This window comes from Gossypium hirsutum, chromosome D02 (assembly GCF_007990345.1).
Source record: "Gossypium hirsutum isolate 1008001.06 chromosome D02, Gossypium_hirsutum_v2.1, whole genome shotgun sequence".
NCBI classification, from domain to species: Eukaryota; Viridiplantae; Streptophyta; class Magnoliopsida; order Malvales; family Malvaceae; genus Gossypium; species Gossypium hirsutum.
The window spans coordinates 17,857,403-17,880,882 of record NC_053438.1 but is presented as its reverse complement, the minus strand read 5'-3'; the positions used below and the strand labels follow the sequence as shown (position 1 = coordinate 17,880,882).

Here is a 23,480-nt window from a genome sequence, read left to right as displayed (position 1 = left end):
TTATGAATGTTTTGCATGTGTCATTGTAGCTTTTGGTATCTATATCGATCATTAGGATAAATAAAGGGTGTTACCATTCATATTAGGATTAATGCTAAAGTGGGGTTTGTTGAATGTATGTGTTCCCAAGGTAATAAACATTATAGATAGGAACCCATGAGGAGGTCAACTTCTTAGGTACAACCTCGCATTAGGTTTTTATAATTAATGTTGATGTACTAGTTAATAATGAATGAAAGGTTACAAGCATTGCTATAGTTGCTATAAATCACCTAGGCAGTATAGTGGCTAGAAGCAACATACTTATGCAATCTAGTGGCCAAAGGACAAGATATGGAACACAAACTGAGTTAGTAAAAAAAAAAGGGTGGCTTAAGGTGATCTTTGAGTCCAACAACTTGCGACTTGTTAATTCCTGGAAAAGACAAAGGCAACTTTAATGGGAGATTGATTCGATTGTCCACGGCTAGTTAAATGAACGTTTTCTTTTTGTCACTGTGATTAAAAATGCAACATGGTCGTAGAATGGGTTACTAAGGCCACGAGTAACTCAAATTGGCTGACAGATTGATGTAACAATCTTTGTTAAGGAATGAAATAATAGGGACAATTGTTTTATATTCTAGTGGAGATTTTAAGTTCCACAAGTAAGATTACAATAATCATGTGTCCTAAATTGATATTTAAAAATATGAATAAATAAATTAGACACATTGCAATATTTTAACTCAACTACTGAAGTTAATAAAGTCCACCACTAATGTACTAGATAATAATACTAATAGCTATACTATATTATAATAATATAATAATAACACTGAAATTTTCTTTCTTCTTCTTGTAAAATTATTTAGTTTATTTTTCCTCTCAAACCCCTTTGATTGTGGCCAAGCTACTCGTATAGGAATTCTCAGGCTTTTCACATCCAATGTTACTAATTATTAAAGGATTTTATGAGATCTATCTAACATGATTATGTACGCTTGTTTAAATTTGGATGAACTTAAATGATGATATTTCTTTTAAGGGAAATATGTGGTTTTTCGAAACAACATATTGTCTACCAGCTTAACTCAATTACCTTGAATTATTCATGTGTGGGTCAAATTAGTCAAGGGGTGGTTACTTAGTTAAAGAAGCTATTAGTATAGTTACTAATAGTTGTTAGTAGTAGTTTTTAGTATTCTTATCCATAGACTTGATAAACGTCATCACCATTGCATTCTAATAAGTGTAATTAGAGCCATCTAGCATAGAGGTCTTGAGATTAATGTTTATTCCATATCTTAAGCTATTTAATGACATGATCTTCACTTAATTCACCAAGTGTTTTGCTCTTATGCCATTTGAGAGTTCATTGAATTTTCTTGTCAGTTGCACGTGTAGTTGCAACAAGATGAACAACTAAAAGAGTAGAATATAAATTCATGGAAATTGGTTATGCAGTTTGAAAAGCTTTCCTACATTTGTAGGGTCTAGCCTAGAGAGTAATCCGCTATCAATTCACAATACAAGATATGGTTTAAGCTCAACTTACTCACCAAGTTGCAACCTCACTCCTATATATTAACTATGTCACTCTCCTCATTGAGACTTTCCCCTTAAAAATTTAGTTACAAACTAAACATGAATAATTTGTTTAAAATAAATTTACACTAAAAATAAGTCCTCACAATGAACAATTAGGTGTTCTATCAAAATCATACAATAAAAATAAACAAGCCTTCTTTAAATAGGTGTTTAAGGCTTGTAAAACATCAATTATTGTGAAGTTCAATCCCCTTGAATTTTGTCCGAATAGATCCTCAATAAGGAATCAAATATATCTTTTAAGAGAAGCTGTCTTTTAAAAACATGGTCTCTTTAATTAAAAAAAAAATCGATCATACTAAAAATCTTCAAAAGAATCCTTACTTGATTTTTATTCAATGTGACTCAATCCAATAAATGGTTGCTTAGAAACCTCAAAGCGATGTAAAAATATATCTAATATTTTTTAATTAAAAAATATCAACAAATATGGTAAATTGCAGAACAACCTAGTTACAAGACAAGTTACATCAAGAACGTGCACCTTACACTAACATATTGTTTTTATATAATTTATATATAATATTATAGTATACGATTAACATAAAAATATGTTAAATTATTTATATTTATAATACTAAAAGTTATTTTGGGTACATTCAAAAAGTTAAATAAAATAACTTTTTTTTGAAAAGAAAATAATATGGGAAAGATTAAGCGAGTTTAATTTACATATTTTAAAGAAAAACTAAAAAATAATGACTAAATCAGTCAGATAAGACTTAACCAAACAAGTATGATATCTGTATATATATATATATATGAACTAAAGTCTGTCCGAATTATGTGGCTATCATGAGCACCTCTAAAATGAAATCAGCCTCACAGCCTCAGTAAAGCATACGACTAAAATAGATATTTTTACAAACTTTTTCACTGAAACTGTATGGATAAAGTTGATAGGTATGTGAATCTATCCTTGCACTGATTTTGCGAGGTTGAAAGTAGGAATGTTCAAACCAATAATATTCTTTTTTGAGGATATTATTATTTTATTTTAGAAATTTTATTACATGTATATACGTGTGAAAACTATAAATTTAAAACACAAATGCGTGTACAATATTAAAATGAAAAAAATTAGATTAAAATTGTTTATTATAGTGTTGTAATCAATATTAAGTTGATATGTCGAGTTAATTTGTAACAACAACTCAATCAAATACATTAGTATAGATATATATACAATTGATGGAGGAAAAAGTATGCACAATAAAAATTAAAATGTGATATAAAAAATATCAAAATACAGCTTTAACTTAGTTGTAAATTAAAGGTTTTACTAATTACTGATGCAATTAGTATCAGTTCAAATCTCACCATATACATATTTTTATTAGTTTTTAAATAAAAAATTAAATTACTCACAAATAATAGAACTTATTTTAATTATAAAAAACATATTTCCTTAATTTTTTTAATTAAATTGGTGACTCGAGCGTTACACTAATTTGATAAAACACCAAATAATTTGATAAAACACCAAATAAATAGTATGATGTAAAGAAATTTGAAGGAAAAGAAGAAAGAAAGATTGAATTGGAAATGTGATGCATTTTTCTTAAAACTCAGAAAAAATAAAGAGCAATTTAAAGTTCAAAATGTGAAATGTATCCCAAAATTGAAGCAAAAATGGCTGTATAGCACTCGCATGCATATACCCTTCCTATCGTCAAATAAGGGATTCAACATTTGAGATTTTGTTGCCGGGCTGATGTGACTTTTGCTCGTTCCCTTCCACGTTGGACTTGCCATTCACTGCCATGAAAATCCTTTACATTTGACAAATTTGCCTGCAACTATTTCAAATGTTTGATTTCTTTTGCAAAACAGCTCATTCTAAGCTCTTCACTTGGATTTTAATGAAAGTAGCAATTATTTAATGTTTGCTTCGTGAACATGTTTTTGATTATCTGGCATTTCTCTAAATTTTAGCTGAAATCAAGATTTGATCCTTGGCGACATACGTCTCATTGATGCACATAAAACATTGCCAAATCATGAAAAGAATTGATGGATAAGGTTGGAGAGAAACTTACCTGCAATATACCATATATAAATTAATAGTACAATCATCTAAACTTACCCTTGGAAGTAGTTTTCACCACTAATAGGAATGTTTAATAATTATTTATAATTTTTGCACTTTTAATCTCTTTATTTGAGGGTTTTTTTATTTAATAATTAAAATACAATTAGTAACATCATCAACGAAATTCTATTGAATTATGTGATATTTTTAAAATAAATATTTTATTTATATAGTCAATTTATGAAGGAAGTCACAAATCACAAAAATTATTAGGAGAGAATGTAGATTTGAACATTGGAAATGATATTATTGTTAGGAGGGGGCGGGCACGAACCCCAAACATGGATCATAAAACGAACATAAAATATAACAAAAAAAACCACATGGAGCAAAGGCAAAAGTAGAAAATTTTTTCTTTTGGGAAACAAAATTAAGTTGTATATTTTTATGATAGTAAAAATGTAATTTCCCTATTTTGGTAGCCTATATCTTTATAATTTTTAAAGAATTAAATCAAATTATTACCATTTTGGGGTCAAAATATAAATTTTTTATTACTAATTTAAAATTTTATAAATTATAAAATGAATAAAAAAAATTTGAAGGTTTAGCTGTGCCTACCCTGGTGCAGGGAAGCTATGTAAGCATAAAAAAGAGTATCAACTTTTACTCAGCTTCTCTAAAATAGTAGCGAATAACATTACAACTTCGGATTTAGAATAGAAACCTTACACCCCATATTTAACTTCTTTTGTTTTTTTTTTTTTTTTTTTTTGCTTCCTTAGCCTTCAAAGCCTGTAGTATTAATCATGTGAGAAAAATTTTCCATTTAAAGATACCACATAATCCATTTTAATCAAAATTATTTAATAGCGCTATTAATTGGATTTTATTTGTTACATTAAAACAATGAAAAAATTAAATCATTTAGAGGAATTAAATTTCAAGTATGAAACAAAGACTAAAACATTAATTAAAACAATAATGATTACTGAAATATATATCACCTAGAGTATTACACGATTTACATCTATCTTACATATGTTATGCTTACAACCAGAAAATAGAATATAGACATAAGATATAAAGATAGACGCCAACACAATCTTCTTAAATTTCATTTTTCTATTTAATTAAAAAGTTTCTTGAGCTTTCACCGGAAGCACATCTCCAAACTCAAGTTCCAAAGCCTTTCTTACTTCTCTCTAACTGTTCCACAATCTCTTCAATCTCCTCACCTGTAACATGTCAAAATATTATATGTCATGGTTCTACACACAACATTTGGCATGTTAAAATATTATAAATGTAAATATATATAATTTGACTTTTGAATTTATCTATTTGTATCTAATTGATTCCTAAAATTTTTTGGATTTAGTTGGTTCCTAAATTTGTATTCTATCAATAGGTTGATATTTTCGCACTAATATCGTTACTTGTCCTAACATGGCACTGCTAGACAATCTGGTGGTACCATGAGGCAGCCTCTCAATGTGCAATTTGGCAAACATAATTTAAAATATAATAAAAATAAAAATTATATTTTCCATGTGGCACCACCAAATTGACTAAAAATATCATATGAGCATAAACTAATAGTGTTAGTGTAGAGGGACTAATCTAATTAAAAGAATACAAATTCAAAGATCAAATAAATCCAAAAAAAATTAATGACCAACTAAAAACAAATTTGCAAATTCAAGTTAAGAGCAAAAGAAGGCCTATAGGCCGATTTTTATTTTAAATTAGGATTTTACGCTGATTTTAAAATTAATTAGGGATATAGGCCGATTTAACTAGAAAGCGCGACTAGCTAGGTGAGCTTTCTAGAAAGCTCGTTCAACTGGATGCACTTTCCAATTCTCTCTCCTAGAGTTAAGGTTTAGGGTATTTTGAAAGTGTTCAGGGTTTTCGACTGAAACGACAGAAATTCTTAGGTAGTTTTGAAGGGAAACCCATGACCTTAGAAACCCATCGTGAGGAATCTGGTTTCAGGGTAATAATGTTTGATACAATCAGGGGTTGAATTCAACGTGAAGGTCCCATTCGACGACCGTGATGCAGTCACAAGTTCAAGTATAACCGGGAGGCCAGGTGACGGTCGTTATGCGGTTTAGGGTATTTTGAAAGTGATCAAGGTTTTCAACTGAAACGACAGAAATTCTTATTTATTTTTGAAGGGAAACCCATGACCTTAGAAACCTATCGTGAGGAAATCCGGTTTCAGGGTAATAATGTTTGATACAATTAGGGGTTGAATTCAACGTGAAGGTCCCATTCAACGGCAGTGATGCAGTCACAAGTTCAAGTATAACCAGGAGGCCAGGTAACGGTCGTTATGCGGTCAGGAGTTCAAGCTTTTTGGATACCCACAACCAATGCCCTATATATACCATACATAAGATTGATGCCATAATCATACGAAAAAACTCTAGGGACTTTCAGTGTAAGCAACGTAATTTTTTTCTCTATTTCCAAGCAGTCGGTATCTCTAACCTTTCATTCTTGTCCGAAGGCCGACAACGATGTGGACACAAGAGGGCTCTCAAGAGGAGAGCGGATGTTCCGGCATAGTAGAGGTCAAACTCAAGTTGGTGTGGCAATAGTTGTAGTTATTAATGGGTTGTGTAATAACGACAACCGTCATCACTCCGAAAGGAGCATCACCTTTACTACACCGTAACAGTTGCTCCCCACTTAAGAGTCCTCTTGCATCCACGATGGTGCCGACCTTTGAATAAGAATGAAGGTTAAAGTTATCAATTGCCTAGAAATGGAGAAAAAATTCACACCGATTATAGCTAAAAGCCCCAGAATTTTTCCGTATGAATATGCCTTTAAATTTCTGTATGGTATTTATAGGGTATCATTTTCAAGTATTCGAAAAGATTGAGCTCATGGTTGCGTAATGACCGTCAACTGACTCCCCTATTATACCCTGATCCATTACCATATAACGACCGTCGATTGAGACCTCCACGTCGACTTTTACCCTTGATCGTACAAAGAAAAATACCCTATAACCGAATTCTTTAGGATAGGCTTCAGAGGCAATGATCCCATCTCTACATGATATATGAAATGTGTGCAGCTCAGAACGATATCGCATCATCAACGACTCAAGAATACCTCAAACGTAAATCAAATATTTTAAACGACCAAAATTTTTAAGACCGAGAAATGGTTTATAGTGGAGAAATAGAAAGGTTTGATGAGAAATTATATGAGTGAGGGACGATGAAGCTTGATATGTGAGAGTCATTTTATAGCCGCATTGAAGGGTCGTATGCAAAGGGAAACCCTAAAAGTGTGTTGGAACATATTCTAAACGTGTTGAAGTGATTAAATCATCTAAATTTTTCTAAGTGTTAGGCTTTTCAGCCCTAGAAATAGTTAATATGTTAGAGAAAACATGCCCAGGTGGGGGGTTTTCCTGATGACATGGCGCGCCCAGCTAGGCGCGCTTTCCTGCCATGTCAGCAAGAAAGCCCCCCCACTTAGGCGAGCTTTCTCTAACATATTTACTATCCCCATGGTAGAAAGTACATTTTCAAATGACTGTTATGCACGTTATGAAGCGCAGGATCTCGATAAAATTACATGAGTTCTGAATGCGCATTAAAAATTATTTGTACCACACAATATGCAACGAATGTGTACATTTGTAAAAAAAAATTCATAGCATGTATTCTCTTTTTCCCTACATAATTTTCTTATAAAAGGGACGTAATTTTCATAACAGAGACGCACATCAAGTTAATATCAAACAAAAGAACCTTACATCACGGGTGAGAGTTGTGTATATTCCTTCAGAAAACTCTCTATTTACTTTTTTGCATTTATTCATCCAAATCGTGACCGATATTGAAATAAGTCAATGAGTGAAATCTGTAATGGTCAAATCTATAATACAAGGTTCGGGGTAATATTTGTAAGAGTGAAGTTCGTGGAATAATTTTGTGGTTGCAATACATATTTCTCGCATATGTTGACTCCTATAAGTATGAGTTATTCGATGTGATTAGTGAGATGCATACATCTCAAGCGAAAATGTTGTTATTGAGTTATATGTCGAGTTCACTAATACTGATGGATCTGGCTATCTTCGACCTCCGTCGCGGTGAATACAGGTACTGAAGTTCAAGCAGAAAGTCTTACTACACAGTTGTGCGGTGGGTTTTCTAGCCTCCTTCAAAGCAACTACTACGATGTTCTTAGAACATCTATTGGCAGACACTCATCAGTCTCTCACATCGATCTAAACTTTGGGGATCAATACCAGTCTGTGTATCAGCATAACCCAAATCTAGACAATCAGGCTAGACATTTATTCAGTGTATTCGATTTCAACTTTGGAACCTTGAATTTTGATCATATGTAGTGTGCCACTCACGTTAGAACCTTGATTTTTGAGTCATAAAGCACGCTAGGCCCGACTAAGAAATGTCAGGTGCATCCTATCGTGTGAACCTAATGGAAAGGACCTATGATTGTGGGAGATACCAAGCACTTCGTTTCTCATTACCACATGTAATTGCCGCATGTTGGAACATACGGATTGAGTACACGCCTAACATCAATGACGTCTATCAACTATAACGAATTCGTAATGTGTGGAGTCCTGAATTCCCACTAGTCCTAGATGAGAGTATGTGGTCACCTGTGTTCAGCGCGTCGTTCGAGCTGATGCCAAACAAGGACCTACGTTGTGTCCCAAAAGTTTGCCTGAATTTCACCCAGATAAGGAACAATATGGATATTCGAGAGAGGCATGATCAACAGAAATTATGTGGGTATTGTAGAAACCCAGGGCATACGAAGCCAACATGTTCTATGTACAGGGAAACGTTGGGGCCCCAACGTCTATTACAATACTTTCAACCAAATTTCATGTTTATTAGTATTTTTTTATAACTAAAATTTATTTTCATATGTGCGTGCCATATTAATAGTGTTTGTTGTATTCAATATGAACTATAAAGGTCGATGTTCCGTATTGAGATTGGTTTTAAGGACATACAATTTATTTTGTTGTGGATAACAAAATCTAAAAATTTTATCGATAACAAGGTAAATCCAAAAATTTTCATATTCAGAACAATTTATCTATAACAAAATTTGACATTTGTTATTTATCGATGAAACATATAAAGTAATAATGACAAATTATTTGTTTGAATGAATAACCTCGATTTTTTATTTATGACATATCTATATTTACATTAAAAAATTAAAAGAAAAAATACAATCAATGGTGTCATCAAGGAGAATGTGTGCTACAAGGCGATGAATGACGATCGCATAGAGGATTTTTACATATAACCGGCCGTACCACTGGAGGTGCATCTAGAGTATCATCTAGAGGTGTATCCGGTGGTGTAACACCCCGAACCCGAAACCGACACCGGAGTCGAACACGAGGTGTTAACTGACTTTAACCCCTTATAAAATTTATTTTCCAGACACTGCCCAATCTGTGTACTAGTCGTTTTAAAAATCATATCTTGAGTTTCGTAACTCTAAAATCAGTTTCGTAATTTTTCCCAGAAACTAGACTCATGTTCCCATCTATGTATTTTTTCTAGAATTTTTGGTCGGGCCAATTAGTACAGTTTATTAGTCAAAGTCTCCCATGTTGCAGGGGTCGACTACACTGACCTTTTCCAATTACGACTTGGATATCTCCCTGCACGGGGCTTCAATACTGATGCCGTTTGTTTCTATGAAAACTAGACTCAGAGAGGAATCTGTACATATATGGTACGACCCCTAATTATCTCTGGTTAATTTATAATGAATTTCCAAAGTCGGAGCAGGGAATCCAGAAACCGTTCTGGCCCTGTCCCACAAAAATCTGTTTATCTCTTAATATACTGCCCATATGATCTTTTCGTTACTTCCTCATGAAAACAGACTCATCGAGCTTCGATTACATAATTTATTCATCAATTAATTCCACTCCTACTATTTTTAGTGATTTTTTAATCTCATGACACTGCTGCTGCCAGCATCTGTTACGAAAGTAACTAGGTCCATTTCATGCCTACCCTTGATCCAACTCAATCGAACATTCGTGCCATTTTCGCATGGCTTAAAGTTTACATGCCAAAGTTCAAACACAACGTAATAGCTTATACATGCCAAAATGTTCTTCTAAGCCAACTAAGAAGAAAGTACCAAAACTTGCTATCCGGTGTGATGACTTCGATGACGGCCTGACCCCGCAAAAATAGATGAGTCCAAGCAACCTATAATGGGTGACAAGGAAACACTGAGTGAGTTTATAACTCAGTAAGTCATAAGCAATGCACTGCCATCCATCAATAACATTATCACAAGAGGAAACAAAATGGAACGAGACAATTTACTCCATCCATACCGAACCATACCATAGTTCATCCAACCTATCGATTCAGTTTCATATCAATTCATGCATTCACATTCCATATACTCATCAATAGGACATTGAAGCATTTTCATAAATCAATTTATTTTCGTTACAATCAAACGACTAAACGGCCTTTCACCCATCCTACGATAAATTTTATGTACGTGACTTCAAGTATATTTATCACATAGGTTCAAACTTACCGAGCTCAACACCAAGTATAAGCATAGCACCTATTAGCCATGTACTCAAGACACTTACCCGATCCGCTGTCCGCGATCGACTCAATAGTGTCGCACACATAGTGTCCATAATGATTCACGAATGTATATTGAGTCCGCACACTCAGTGCTATATAATCAACTCGCACACTTAGTGCTACGTAATCAAATCGCACACTTAGTGCTACATAGTCAAACTCGCACACTTAGTGCTGCATGGTCAATTCGCACACTTAGTGCATCATATTCATTTCGCACACTTAGTGCAACATAGTCAAATCGCACACTTAGTGCTGTACAATTTAATCCCGCGCACTTAGCGCCAATCTCATGGTCATAAATGGTTATACCCGCACGTTTAGTGCCGAGATCAACAACTCAGTACATCTTACCTCTTTTCTTTTCATTCAACAATTTCATCATCACATACGTACATGCATATATATATGTATATTTATTCATTCCATTCAGCATCAATACATAAACATTATGACCATTTGAAATAATACCAACTACATGCTTAATGACTTACCTTGTGTTGGGTAAGACGGTTCCAACTCGGCTACTCAGTGATCTTTTCTTTGCCTTTGCTTGATTTTCCTCCTTTAGCTCCTTGAGCTTAATCAATAATTCACTAGTTTAACCATCTTGTTAAACATTCATAATTCAATTATACATGCTTATGTATGTTTGTATATTCGGCAACCATCCTCACTAATTACTCATGTTGATGGCCGAATGGATGTATGTGTGTACAATGTCAACTATAACATCATGTAATTCCACATATGACTACATTTCTTAAGTTCCACATCTTAATGCCCATTATACATAATCAAATTTAACATCATATATATATATATATTTACTCATGTAGCCGAATATACATACTCCCATATAATATCAAGTACTCACTTTAAGTATATTGCCGAATATACTTAATCATACACACACCTAACCAAAATAATTTCTAAAATCTTTATATCATTTATAACACATCTAATTATCCTTTTTCACATTATCAACTCAAATCACATACATTATTTACTATAACATCTTTACATTCGGCATTGGTGTCAACCATAGTAGCCGATTCTTCCTACTTTGTACCCATGCATCTATTAATCCTTAGTTGGTTCAAACACTTCACACACTAGGATTCATCAAATTTTTAACAAGAAATAAAATCTCTAATCCTCAAACTACCATGGCCGAACCTTCATGGAGTTGCTAAGACTCCTCATTTCTACTTCTCACACACTCTCACATCCAAACCCTTTTATTAAACACCCAAAGTCAACCATCTCCTTACCTCATCACCAAAGACATCAAAATACCAACCAAGAACGTAACATTCATGGCCGAATGTCATCTCCATCATTTAACAAAGTTTGAACCATGGCTAGGTAGATTTTGAACTTACAACTTAAAATATACATGAATCTCAAAGAATAACATTAAACATACCTCAATCTAGTTACATGCATGGCCAAACTTCCTCCTAATCCTCTTCCTTAGGATTTTCGGTCAAAAGAGGTTGAAAAAGGATGAACAAAACCTTTCTTTTCCTTCCTTTAGCTCACGGCAATGGGGTGTATGCATGAGACCATTATTATTTTTTTTTCTTTTTTTTCATCACCCTTCCTTTCATTATTTAATTATCATGCTTATTATTTTATTTTCCTTACCATACATCACTAACACAACATGTTGGTGACATGTTTCCACCCATAGCATGGCCGGCCACTACATATTAGGGAGGGGAATTTGACATGCAAGTCCCCTTTTTCTTCCACATGCACTAATAGGTCCTCATGCATTGACCTATCACATTTTAAAATTTTCTCATATAAGTCCTGTTGACTAAATTCACATGCAATCGACTAAATCGAAGCTTGAAATTTTCACACATTCATGATTACATATTCTAGACAATAAACATCACATTCGAACCTTTCGGTGACTCGGTTTAGCGGTCCCGAAACCACTTCCCGACTAGGGTCAATTTTGGGCTGTCACAGGTGGTGTGGGCATGTAAACTTCTTTCTCATTGTCATCATCGCCTAAGTACATCTGGGCGACCCTATCTTCGAGATCGGCACCGTCATCATCTTCCTTCGTGGTCGATTGCTGCGTCATCCTCGCCTGCCATCATGTATCCGTCACTTCCTCGTCCACCAATTGCGACGATGAGCCACCCCCATAAAATAGTGATGCGCGTGGTGTTTGGGTCACTATAGGCATGAAGCCATAAGGTGCCCCAAATCCCAGGTACATAAAAAAGGTACTAGGCATCAACATCACCATCGACTGCTGCACTTGCATCGGTGACTGTGGGTACGTCGGCGTCTATCCTGACATGGGGTTTAACATCGATATCTACGCAGGGGTGTAGTATGCGGGGAATATCGGTGGAGCAAAATATGTACCTGCAAGAACAGAAGAATTGACCACACGCGGGGTGGTCCGTAGTACGGTGGTGCTTATGAATAAAACAAAAGGTTACTTCATTGAATGGGAATACCTAGACCGAAGTGACCTGGATATTGCACAGCCATAAGCAGCGTATCTTCTGTTGGATCGGATAACAAACTTTTAGTGCGACCACGTCCCCTCCTAGTATGTTATGGCGGTCGATGTGACCTCTTCACCCAAATTTGTCGACTCTTTTCATCCGGTGATAGCAAATACGACTTACCGGTGACTCTAAATGATGCCAAGTAATCATCAACTATCGCTATGTCCATTGAGAAAATTTATTCGTGAACAGGTATAGATTGCATCCTATGATCCCACACCTCAATGTGCTCCTCGTACCGTTTTGACCAGCCGATGTTGCCCTCATCGCATGCTCACCTTGTGCAGCTCTTTCAGGTCTTGCGGTGGCAAAGAAATTCGTTGTCTCCATTCAAACTGCTGCAACACCGGTTCTGTTTCGTGCATTTCCATCATCGCGTACACTATCAATGGCACCTTTGCATCCCACATCTGTCGATTACGCAACACTTTCAGCGGGATGCAGGATATGACATCGGTGTTGGCGTACGACATCCATTCAAACTGAAAAGAAAAATTGTAAATATCGTTACTTATGATTTTCTTTTACGAATCATTAGGTAATTAATATAGGTTTGAAAAAATAGGTAACTAACCTCAGCTTCCGAGCGTTGATCTAATAATAGCCTAATATCTTCTAGATCCTCGAGCAGACCCAAGTAGCTCGGCCCATGGTTCCACCTGTACAAGCAGTATGTTAGTCAAAACGTATAATAATAATAATTACCACACAAACTACATATTTATTAATAAATGATTTTTACCTCGTCAACAACGGGAACATATATGGGTCAGTCAACTTGGGACATAGAAATGATAGTCACCACTAGGCCCACGACTGCAGCAAGAGCAAACAACCACTGGTTGATGCCGCACTCGGTAGCGTGGCCTGACACATCTCCCAGTATAAGGTGGATAATACAACAGACCCCTAACTTAGTTTCCCACACTCATTGAAGTCCATTAGATGTAGTAGCCACCTTACGTGCATCAAATTTTGAGATTTTTTAGGCATTAAAATCCCCCCGATTAACCTCATGATGTATGCTCGAGCGTATTGTTGTATCACCTCCTCCGTTCAGTCTTTCAGGTCTTTAGGGAGTTTATTGAAATTATCCTTTAACTAGTTTATCGATATTCGTCCACCTTCGAACTTCTTGAGGGCCTTCCCCAACAGTGATTGGCAGAAGGTCACTTTGCCCGGAACGATCGCAGATCCCGTGATGACTGGCCCATCCACTGTCAGACCGATTTGTAGCGCTACGTCTTTGAGTGTAATTATACACTCGCAGCATGAAAGGTAGAAATTGTGTATTTCGAGCCTTCATCTTTCCACCAACGCGCTGATTAGTTGCAAATCAAGTTTGCAACCCCAGAACATGCGAGATGCATATAAGAATCCAGCCGCTTGTAAGTGTCCACGAATTTCGAGGATCATAAGCTTTCCCATATTATGGACAAAACCCTCCAGAACACGATCATCCGCCTATTTGCACAATAAAAAAAATTATAATTATAATAAAAAAAATTAAATTTAGCATTAACAAAATTAACGAAATTTAAATTTTTGTCTTAGCATTGCTAATTGGGCAGCGAAAATACGCTTATCGTCAAAGCGGATTAGGGAGGTGGTCATTCGTGAGAAATCAATTTAAATGAATAAAAACGAGATAAATAAAAAATAATATTTTTAAATAAAAATATCAAAGAATATTAAAAATGAGAGACTTGAGAGAGTTTGAGAGAATTTGAGAGAATTGAGAGAACTGAGAGAAGGATGTAAATGAAAAAATGAAGAATGTTAATCATAGAGTAAAAAAAAGGTTACCGTTGGGTATTTATTTTATTTTTTTACCGTTGGCGGTAATGTTTAAAAAACTGTTGAAATCTGACCGTTAGTTAGAAAGCGCGTCTAGTTGAACGAGTTTTTTAAAAAGCTCACATAACTGACCGTGCTTTCCAATTAAATCGACTTAAATACCTAATTAATTTTAAAATCAACATAAAATCCTAATTAAAAATAAAAAAAATCGTACTTATGGACCTTATTTTGCGCAAGTTAATATTATCCCTATATAAAACAATTGTGTCAGATAAAAATGAAAAAGAACAGCTTCCATTAAGGAATTAACTAGTAGAATTAAGTTAAGCTGTCAAAATCTATCTACCTGTTTCTTGAAAAGAGAAAGATTACTTGGAAAAGGTAATAGATTTCGAAGTTAACTGCAATTGGCCAACTGGTCATTTCTAGCTTGACGACAATGCATGCAATAATCATATCAGTGTTGACATCTAGATTATGATTATTACAAAATTTTTGGCCTCACGGAAGCTCCTTCAATCACGACAAACATTTAAGGAAAAGACAGAATGATATTTTCTCAAATTTATCTTCCCCCTACTTTCATAGGCACCCATGATTCTGCACCTACTCTTATATTTTGTTTTGAAATATAGGTTTCAGATGTCAAGCTGATTAATTTCTCTTTTTTGGGTTTACATTAACTAATCCATGTATGATTAACATTGAAATTTGAAAAACAGCTAAAAGGAACTTTGAATTTTCAAATGTTGTGTAAAATTGGTTTATATAAATGTGTTCCTATTTGGAAATTATAATGTGTTCTTTTTCTTTTTTTCATTTTCCTTTTCATTTTTCTTTTAAGAAAAGCTACTCAAATTGAGTAAGATAATATATTCTGCAACAATGACAAGGAAAGAAGTATAATATATACCTATAAATTATATATGATTGAGAGTCTTAATGTTTATAAAAGTTTTATAGAAGCATTTGTATTAAAGTTAAAATGTATTTTATTCTTTTTATTTAAAAAATGAGTAAATTAGTCCATGTTATTAGATTAAAGAGTAAACTGGTCCCTTTAATAAAAATGAGGTACATGTGACATATCATGTGTAATTATCTGGTTATTTTAACAATTACACAATTTTTAATCGTAGAAATGAATGAATTTTTTAATAAAAAAGACCAGCTTAATCTTTAATCTAATGTATAATGATTAATTTATACATTTTTTAATAAATGAGACAGAATATAATCTAACTCTTAACATAAGATTTTTATCTCCATTTATGAAATCAATCATATATGATAAAGTGTAACATGAGATCACTGTAGTTTTTCTTTGGTTAACTAATTATGAGATATGATATATGGTAAATCAATGGTAAAGGTGAGGGCAATAGGAAAATGAAATTGGTGGGGGCCTTTGCAATGGTTCAACAAAAAGCAGCAATGAATCAGGTGGTTAGAATTTCAAATTTTGGGTCACACATATTAGACTAAGCAATTGCAGGCTCCGAATGAAGAAAATATTTATTGATTTCTTCGATAATGACGTTGGTTATTAGGTAATCGCCAAAAGACGATCAAAATATGGAAAATGGTGATAAGAAAGTACGACACTTGTTGAGAAATGAATGGAGTCAACATTGATGACGGGAATGTTCATGGTTTTACAAACATTTTTCCTACTAAGATATGAAACTTGTATTTTATGTCAGGGATTTTTCTTTTTTACTGGAAATTCATAAACTGAGGTGAGTGTCGGTCAAAGAGAGAGAGGACTTTGTGAAGGGGAATTAGCATGATAGAGTGGATCCCACACGGTGGAAGAAGCGGTGGGAAACCATCATTAGTCATCAACTCGGTTTAATCCCTCCTCTGTTCGTACATTCACTCTAAAAAATCAGCATTTAATAAATTTTAAGGTTTTTTTTTTTAAACCCATTTCCAGATTACACTTCTTTTAGATATAAAAAGAAAAAAAGAAAAAAGCCCATCATTTGCACGTGTCTATGGACCCAATTCCATCATCATAAAAGTTATGTGATCATGATATATTATACATGAACTAAGAGCATACTTTTGCTTTGGAAACCCTAACCTTTTTTCCCCTCCTATACATATATCCGGTACTTGGTAGGGAATTGAATATTGGATATTATTTATTATATTTACCAGAAAAAAACTATATTTATATTTTTTTATTTCAGCAAATACAAATTACACGTCCTTCCCTTGCAATTGTTCCTCATTTTAACCCCCTTTTGTCTCTTCCTCACAACCAAATCCATTCACTGACGCTATACCCCATTATGTAATCATCCCATCTGATGATGATTTCTAAGAAACGATCCATAGACAATTTCCTGCTACAGTTGCCCGTTATGGAGAAGGAATCAACAGTGGTGGTGGGCAGATAGACAATTTATTGAGATTGAAAGGATCCTTGTTGAATTGTCAGTGTTCTACATGCCTAGAGAAATGTGTCTTGGAACCATTGCCTTTGTAGAGGCCTCTATTTAGCCTAGGAACAATATTTCCATATATCTTGGACTCCGTAACACTGAATTTACATTCACGAATGCTCGTTTTCTCTTTGAATATGAGGGTAATCACGTCGAGTTCAGTCATGAGGAAGAGGGAGTTCGGCGAGGAAGAAAAAGAAATGCCCTATTTATTATTCCTTAATTGAACACTTCAACTGACGCTGCCATTCACTATGGAGATAATTTTAGTAGAAATTCGTTTAACTTTGTTATCTATGTTGACAATCAATCCGCTAATTTCACTCTAAAATTAATGATATTGATATTATTAAGTATGAATCTTATTTCAGTCAAATTTGAGAAATAATCTTTCAATTAAACTCTATTTATTTGTTTTAATCAAATTCTGATTAGTTTAGATTATTTTATTATTATTTGACCTATGAATTTAGCCTATAAATAAACTATTTTACAACTTTATAAAATACACCCATTCGAGATTAGAACTCATAACACATTTAGAGAATTTTGTATTTAGGTTTTGAGGGTTCTTTGTTTTCAATTTTTCGAGGTTTAATTTTTATCTACATCTTTTATAATCTTCATTCTTTTGCCATTATAGTAAAATTATCTTTGCCCGTGGTTTTTATCCTATTTGGAGGGGTTTTTCCACGTTAAATTGTGTGTTCAATTTCTCAATTTCTTTCGCTATTTTTTTACTTGTTGCTTAATCGGGTTGATCCCCAATAAGTGGTATCAGAGCTAGTTTAATTTTCGTAGATCAGGCCGTTCAAAAATGACAGCAACAAGATTTGAAATTGAGAAGTTCGATGGTGTGACAAATTTCAATCTATGGCAAGTTCGGATGATGGCAATTCTAGTTCAAACCAGACTGAAAAAAGTTATTACTGGGAAAAAGCCTGAAAATTTAAATCAAACAAAATGGGAAGAGCTTGATGAAAAGACCTTGTTTGCAATCCAATTGTACCTCGTGAATACGGTATTGCAGGAGGTATTGATGGAGAAGACCTCATCCGCCTTGTTGAAAACGTTAGAAACTCTTTATGCGACTAAGTCTTTGGCTAACCATTTAGTGTTGAAACAACTTCTATTTACGTTTCGTATGAACGAACGCGAGCTTCTTAGAGATCACATCAGTCAATTTATTACTCTTTTCAATGATTTAAAGAATGCTGAGGTTCAGATTGACGATGAAGATCAGGCTATGTTATTATTGTGCTATTTACCCCCTTCATACAAGTCTTTCAGGGAGATCCTAATTTATGGCAGAGACAAACTCTTGTTCGAAGATGTGAAGGGTCATTTGTTGAGTAGAGACAAACTCGATAATGAGTTTAGTTCGGATAGCAAGGCAGATAGGCAAGCTTCCGTTTTGGTAGCATCAAAAAAATGAGACAAAAGATGTCGCTATTGTAAAAAGTTAGGCACATCAAAGCAGATTGTTATAAACTGCGAAATAAAAGAGTTGCTTAGAGTAACGAGGAAGATGTAGCTGGTGCTAATTTGACCAATGAAAGCGGTGATGATTTCTTATTAGTGTCAACGAACGGTAACTCCAAGCTTACGTCTGAGTGGATCATAGATTCAAGATGTTCTTTCCATATGTGTCGCAATAGAAAATGGTTCTCCACATATAGTTCGATTGAAGGTGGAGTTGTGTGCATGGGAAATGATTCATCCAGTAAGGTAATTGGTATTGGTACTGTTAAAATTAGGATACACGATGGGACGTATAGGACACTCTCAGATGTTATGTATATACTTGATTTACGAAAGAACCTCATCTCCTTGAATATTTTAGACTTGAAAGGATGCAGAATCAACATCAAGTCGAGTGGTATTAAAGTATCTCGTGAAGCTCTCGTTTTGTTAAAAGGTAAAAGAACTGACAGTCTTTATATTCTAGAAGGTTTTACAATGACCAGTGAAATCAATTGTCCCTTGTCCGTTACGGAGTCGAAGTCAACTCCTTTGGAGCGGAGGCAACTTGGTCATAAGAGGGAAAAATGTATGATCGTTTCGTTGAAGAGAGGTTCTCTTTTGGATGTAGATTTTGAAAAATTAAGGCACTGTATTCGTGAAAATCAGACTTGAGTTAGTTTTGATTTGATAGTATACACTACAACAAAACAGGTATATTGCGACACTTTTTTTTACCTAAGACGACACAAAAAAGGTTGGCATAAGTTTCACAACGCTTCTCCCAACGCTTCCAAAAAGGTTGTCTATAGTACGGTTGGCATAGGCTCCGTGACGCTTTTGAAAAAGCGTTGGCATAAGTCAACATAAGTCGACCTTTATTGAAGGGTTGGAAAAGACTTAATCAAGGTCAACCTTTAAAAAAAGTTGGAATAAACCAATTTAAGGCAACCTTTTAAAAAAGTTGTGATAAACCTTATCTAAGGCAACCTTTAAAAAAAGGTTAGGATAAAACCGTATAAAGCAACCCTAAAAAGGTTGGGATAGACCCGGCTAAGGCAACCTTTAAAAAAAGTTGGAACAGACCCGTCTAAGGCAACCTTAAAAAAGGTTGAGATAAACCTGTCTAATGCAACCTTAAAAAGATTAGGATAAACCCGTCTAAGACAACCTTAAAAAGGTTGGGATAGACACATCCAAAGCAATTTTTTTTCTATTTTTGATTATTTCAATATTAATACATTTTCATAAACATTTGTAGTGAATAATGATAGAAATTGTGTTTTAAATACAACTAAAAAATATAAAATTAAAATTTAATTAAAAGTTGAATGTTCAATACAAAAATCAATCCAACTAAAATACACTAACATTTAGCCGAAACGTATACCACCCGCATTCAACCCAATGTACGAAAGTAAACAAATAAAAGAACACTTAAGACGATGGATATTGTTATTGATATTGTACCACATAAAAAGCTAATACAGTCTGAAACTGCAACTTCAATTACAAGAAACTCTACTGATCTCTTATTTCTACAAGGGTAGCCTCAGGTAGTGAAACATCTTTAGTCCAAGTACACCATATACCCTAACAATCCATTTTGTTTACTACCTACTTATAACATGAAGTCTTCTCTTTTCACCATTATTGCTTCCCGACTCTTCGCTATATTTAGCATTATCCCTCAAGCCCCAGCCTTGCTATAAGCCAATTGCAGACCTCATTCAACCTCAAACTGTTATAGTAAAATATAGCAAATTCAAAGGTGCATTAGATACGAAATAGCAAATCAAATGAAACATCTCATTTTCTAAGCACAAGGAGACAGCTAAAATGCTCTATTGAGATTTGATGAAGATATAAATAAAGCCCTGTATGCAAACATGATTTTGCAGCTACATTACTGACTGTCTATTATAAGATATATAAATGATTTTTGACTGACTATTATAAGATAATATTAGTACCAATAGTCATGTAATGATTATTTTTATTTTTCTTGTTTATACGCCACATACATTGTCCAGAACCTGCATTCAAGCTAGCCAGTATTAGAACAATATATCTTAAAAGGGGTAACATTTTTGCACCATCCAATCTTTTATTGCTAATGCCATGTGTTCTTTTATTGCTAATGCCATAAAAATCAAATCTACTTTTGGCTAATGCCATGTGTTCTTTTATTGCTAGTACTAAGCTCCAGAGCACCATACTCTGTAGATTCATTAACAATATTCATTAACATATCAAAAGCAAAGGGAAAACATAAAAAAGAAAAAAAATCAATTTATCTTGAGAGAAAGTCTATTTCTTCACACATTAGGCCATCATCAGGATTTGGTTCGCTGAGCAATAACCTTATACTTGTAAGCACTGTTAAAATGTTCAATGATGGTTGCCATGCCTCCTGTTTAGATTAGGACCATACTCTTCATGTCATATATCAGATACTTTAAAGAAACAAAATTTCCATTTTAGAAGTGAAATCAATGAGGCAGACATGGCTTTTTAGCATAAAATTTTCAGTGTCCTGTACTAACTAAAAAATAAACTTAAACATCGAACACATTCTATTCTTCATGTTTAATGGTCCCTGTAAACAATTGAAAGTTCAATAACCTTAAACTTGGTTCCATTCGCATGAAGTTCAAGGATCCATTATATTGCACATACGGTCAACAACATTCTTTGAGTGAATATAAATCTAAAGTTTTAAAGTTAGAAACCTAAACAAATGTCAAGATCTCATCTTTCAAGTTTATCCCCCTACCATACTTGTCTATCAATTCATGCTATAATAAAATCAAACTTAAGAAATTGTTTTTCCAAGACTTGTATGCATAAAAATAGAAACAAGCTACATCAAATCAATGAAAACATTTAACAGATTCAAATCTCCAAACAATCAATAGCATACAATAGAATAAAGACAATGAAGAAACAAGAAATATAGATTCCTGTTTGCCTAAAATTGCATCAAATATTAACATCAATGAATGCTTAAATAAACAATCTCCAGAATAAAGGGAAACCAACAAAAGTTGACAAAACATCAATGGATCTGAGAAAGGACTAACCTTTATTGTAAATCTTTAGAAAATCTGAGATGGGTATGAATCAAAAACCCCCTCCACAAAAATAATAAAAGAAACAAAATAATATTGAGAATGTCAAGGCAAATTCGACCTCCATTATCGATGTTCGAGTAATAAATTGGCGTCCCAAAAGTCACAATCGGAAGCTGAAGCGGATACCTTTAAGGCAAAAAAAAACCCCAATAACCTCCTTTTAATAAAAGAAAATGCGAAAGAAAAATTAAATTTTATTGTGCAACTTAGATATACCTTTTAGGTATCTGAACCTTAATCTTGAAGATTCCTTTGCTATAAAAAGTTTCTTCAAGACCTATTTCTGTTAAACAACATCCAGATTTTGGATATTAATAAAAAAGAAAGATTTTAAATCATTTTTTTGGGTGAAGCGAAAGCGAGAGGGAGAATGAACATACGGGCGTGGATGGAAGAGAGATCAGTAATATTAGATTGTGAAGAGAGGGTAGGAAAGGAAGCGCCATGAGGAGGATCGACGAGAAGGAGCTTCAACTCCTTTTGCATTCTCAGTTTTAGCCTTGCTTCTTGTGCCATATACTTCTTCTGGTTTGACCTTTTGTTTTTTGCGCTTTAAAAATGAAATATAGGGGGATTCTGATTTTTTAGCGGGCGGCCAAACCTTTTCAAATGTGTTTTTCTCTTCTTTTCGTGGTTTAACCTTTTAAAACTCCCACGTTAAAAGAAGGTGAAAATTATATACAAACACAGTAATGCACTTACGGAATTTTGTTTTGGAACTGATTTGGAAATAGGGAGAGGAGACCGGAGGTAGAATGTTAAACTTAAAAATTAAAGGTAATTAAAAAGAATAAAGAATTAATAAGTATATTTTCTAACTTTTCTTAAAAATTGAGATATGATTAGATTTTGCAAACAATAAAAAAAAAAGTTACTTAAAGCTATAAATTTAAACAACTCAAAAAAGAGTCGGTGTAGTCAAAAAAGAGTATGCTTAGGTTTTTCATATAGCAACACTTTTATATAGTTGGAAAAGGCATATCCCAACCCTTATACAAAGACTCGGCTAAAGCATATGTCGACAAATCGATCCCAACATTTAGGAAAGTGTCGGCCCAAAAGGGTCCCCATAATGTTGGACAAAATCGACTCTTATTTAAGCGTCGCCTTAAGTATACATATCTCAACCCTTATATAAAGAGTTGGTCAAAGCATATGTCGACAAGTTTATCCCAACACTTAAGAAAGTGTCGACCCAAAAGTGTTGGTATAGTGTTGGAATAAGCCGACTCTTATTTAAGTGTTGTTTTAAGCATGCATATCCCAACCCTTATACAAAAGTTGCCCAAAGTATATGTCAACAAGTCCATTCCAACACTTAGGAAAGTGTCGGCCCAAAAGTGTCGGCATAATGTTGGACAAAGCCGACTCTTATTTAAGCATTGCCTTAGGCATACATATCCCAACTCTTATATAAAGAGTTGACCAAAGCGTATGTTGACAAGTCTATCCCAACACTTAGAAAAGTTTTGGCACAAAAGTGTAATCTTAAAACTATTTTGTTGTAGTGGTACAAGTTGAAGGCTAGAAGTCTTCCAGTTTCTAAGCATAGATTCGACTCAGTTAATTCATTGCATTGTAACATCCCGATTTTGGGCCTAGTCGGAACAGTGGTTTCAGGACCACAAATCCGATAAGGAAAAATATATTTTTACTATATTTTTATGGCTTACGATTTCATAGAATGATTTCGTGAAAATTTCGTTCAAAAATTTTGACGTTTGGGCACTCAATTTAGTCAAAATGACTAAATTATAAAAAGTGCAAAAGTTGAGTTCTAGATATTAGAGGTGTCCAATTGTTATGAAATTTTAAATTGGAGG

The 23,480-nt window shown here is 34.1% G+C and overlaps 1 protein-coding gene across 2 annotated transcripts; it reads right to left on the bottom strand.

Moving 5' to 3' along the window:
* Positions 1-19,960: 19,960 nt before the first annotated feature.
* Positions 19,961-22,365, bottom strand: LOC107910728 (probable ubiquitin-conjugating enzyme E2 37). 2 transcript variants are annotated; one of them, XM_041088531.1, is made up of 6 exons: positions 22,038-22,365; positions 21,874-21,940; positions 21,716-21,783; positions 21,607-21,630; positions 20,497-20,559; positions 19,961-20,264 (listed from the first exon to the last, which is right to left on the bottom strand). In XM_041088531.1, exons 1-6 carry the CDS (start codon positions 22,171-22,173, stop codon positions 20,260-20,262), a joined length of 363 nt encoding a protein of 120 aa, XP_040944465.1. In that variant the 5' UTR covers positions 22,174-22,365; the 3' UTR covers positions 19,961-20,259. The 2 variants fall into 2 exon arrangements, with proteins under 2 accessions (XP_040944465.1, XP_016694182.1); XM_016838693.2 differs by lacking the exon at positions 20,497-20,559 and having other exon boundaries at positions 22,038-22,357.
* Between the last annotated feature and the right edge of the window lie 1,115 nt (positions 22,366-23,480).